General features: G+C 62.0%; 1 protein-coding gene across 3 annotated transcripts in view; it reads right to left on the bottom strand.

The window, feature by feature from the left end:
* Positions 1–830: 830 nt before the first annotated feature.
* LOC108509670 (keratin, type II cytoskeletal 6A-like) overlaps positions 831–1,949 on the bottom strand; it is a 6,214-nt gene continuing 5,095 nt past the window's right edge. For 2 of the 3 annotated variants that reach the window (XM_017839208.1, XM_017839209.1), the window contains exons 6-8: positions 1,440–1,686; positions 1,132–1,163; positions 831–1,024 (exon numbers count right to left, since the gene is read on the bottom strand). In XM_017839208.1, the coding sequence (XP_017694697.1) occupies positions 831–1,024; positions 1,132–1,163; positions 1,440–1,686 (473 nt within the window). Of the gene's footprint in view, positions 1,025–1,131; positions 1,164–1,439; positions 1,690–1,949 lie in introns of all 3 variants that reach the window. The other variant, XM_017839210.1, reaches the window with a different exon arrangement.

Here is a 1,949-nt window from a genome sequence, read left to right as displayed (position 1 = left end):
AAGACCCAACACCTGAACCAGTGTGACCAGTGCTCTGGGAGGACTGGGAGGACTGGGAGGACGGGGAGGCTCAGCTGGGGCAGCCCGGGGTGACAGGGCTCCCAGAACAAGCTGTGTGGTCGCTCTGACTCCCCTGGGAATTATTTCCCCACCGTCAGGGGTTTGTACATCCCACACCCGGCACCGGGACCCAACCCCCGGGATCCGGGATCCAGGAGGGGCTGGAAGCGAGGGCACCTCCGACCTTTCCCCCCCGTGCCCGACTCCTGCCTCGGCGTGTCCCGCCTTTGGCTCCCGGGGGTTTTCCCTGGAATATTGAAATCCACGTCCAAACCCCCGCGGGGGCTCTGCGGTGTTCTGGCTGCTGAGGGAGAAATTCCCTAAAATCCGAGCGAGGAGCAAAAATCGGAGCCTTGAACTGGGCAGGGCCCGGGGCAGAGCGCTCGTTACCCTCATTTGCATTTGCTGCTGCTCCCTTTTAATTAAAAGGCCCCGCGAAATGGAATAAATTAGGCGTGCATGTTTTATTCAGACAAACACCGGCGAGCGAAGGAGAGACGAAGGGTCACGGGACGAGACACACTTTATGTACAAAATCCGGCCAAAAAATCCCCTGCTGAGCTGACCCAAGCGAATTTTAACCAGCCGGACTCGCTGCCCGGGGCCAGCGGGGAGAGAGAGAGTTCCTAAAGTGGGGCTCCCGCGGGACAAGGCTTAGGGGGCAGGGCAGGCGGCCCCTCGCTCTGCCGACCCCGCCGACGCCCCAGCACCGCAGTTTTGGGGGGGGTTTCGGGGTTTCTGGCGCGTGACGGCGTCTGCAGGGAGGGGTTTTAGCTCCTGTAGCTTCTCCGGGTGGAGGAGGTGGACACGAACTTCACGCTGGAGCTGCTGCCCGCGGCCAGGGCGCTGCTCCCCCCGGGGCCGGGGGCGCAGCCGAAGCCGCTGCCCAGGCCACACATCCCCCCGGCCACGCTCAGGTTGCTCCCGGCCCCGTAGCCCGAGCCCACGGTCGTCCTGGTGACGGCTGCGAGGAGGAGGAGGAGGAGGAGGAGGAGGAAGAGAAGGGAAAGGCTTTCAGTGCGTGCGGGCGCGGGGACACGGGGATGTTTAAATAGGGATCGGGGGACTTACAGATGTTCACCGGGACGCCGTCTCCAGCCAGCCTGTTTGGGGAGGGGACACAAGGGGACAGGGTTAGGAGTCTGGTGAGGCTGGGGGGGAGCAGCAGGACACGTTTCCTACGGGCTTTCGGGGGGGGGAAAATAAAATCGCGGCGTAGTTAATGGGGCGGGTTTTTTTGTTATTTCCCTTATCCGGGACAACCCTCCCCTCCTCTGCCCCCCTTAAAGCTTCGTTCAGCACTCCAGAAAGGCTGAGCACCCCCAGCGCCCCCAGCCCTGTGCCCCCCAAACACCGGGGAGGGCCGTGTGTCCCCCCACCTGCACTCCTCGCCCTCCAGCAGCTTCCTGTAGGTCGCGATCTCGATGTCCAGGGCCAGCTTGACGTTCATGAGCTCCTGGTACTCGCGGAGCTGCCGGGCCAGGTCGGCCTTGGCCTGTTGCAGGGCGTCCTCCAGCTCGGCCAGCTTGGCCTTGGCGTCCTTGAGGGTGAGCTCCCCGCGCTCCTCGGCGTCGGCGATGGCGGCTTTCAGGTTGGCACACTGGGGGAGACAAACCCGCCCCTGAGCTCCCCACACCACACCCAGACTGGTCTTCACCTCCCCTGAAACCACCAGGTTTTATGCCAGGATGCTCAGCTTTATCCCAACACCCTCAGGTTTTATCCCAAACCACCAGGTTTATGCCAGCACCATCATTTTTATCCCAGCACCCTCAGCTTTATTCCAGCACCCTCAGGGGTATCTCAATACCCTCAACTTTATCCCAGCACCCTCAGCTTTATCCCAACACCCTCAATTTTCTCCCAGCACCCTCATTTTTATCCCAGCA

The sequence above is a fragment of the Lepidothrix coronata genome, unplaced genomic scaffold (assembly GCF_001604755.1).
Source record: "Lepidothrix coronata isolate B3197 unplaced genomic scaffold, Lepidothrix_coronata-1.0 Scaffold386, whole genome shotgun sequence".
Lineage (NCBI taxonomy): Eukaryota > Metazoa > Chordata > Aves > Passeriformes > Pipridae > Lepidothrix > Lepidothrix coronata.
Note: the sequence above shows the minus strand (reverse complement) of the source record. Positions and strands in the feature narration are given on the sequence as shown.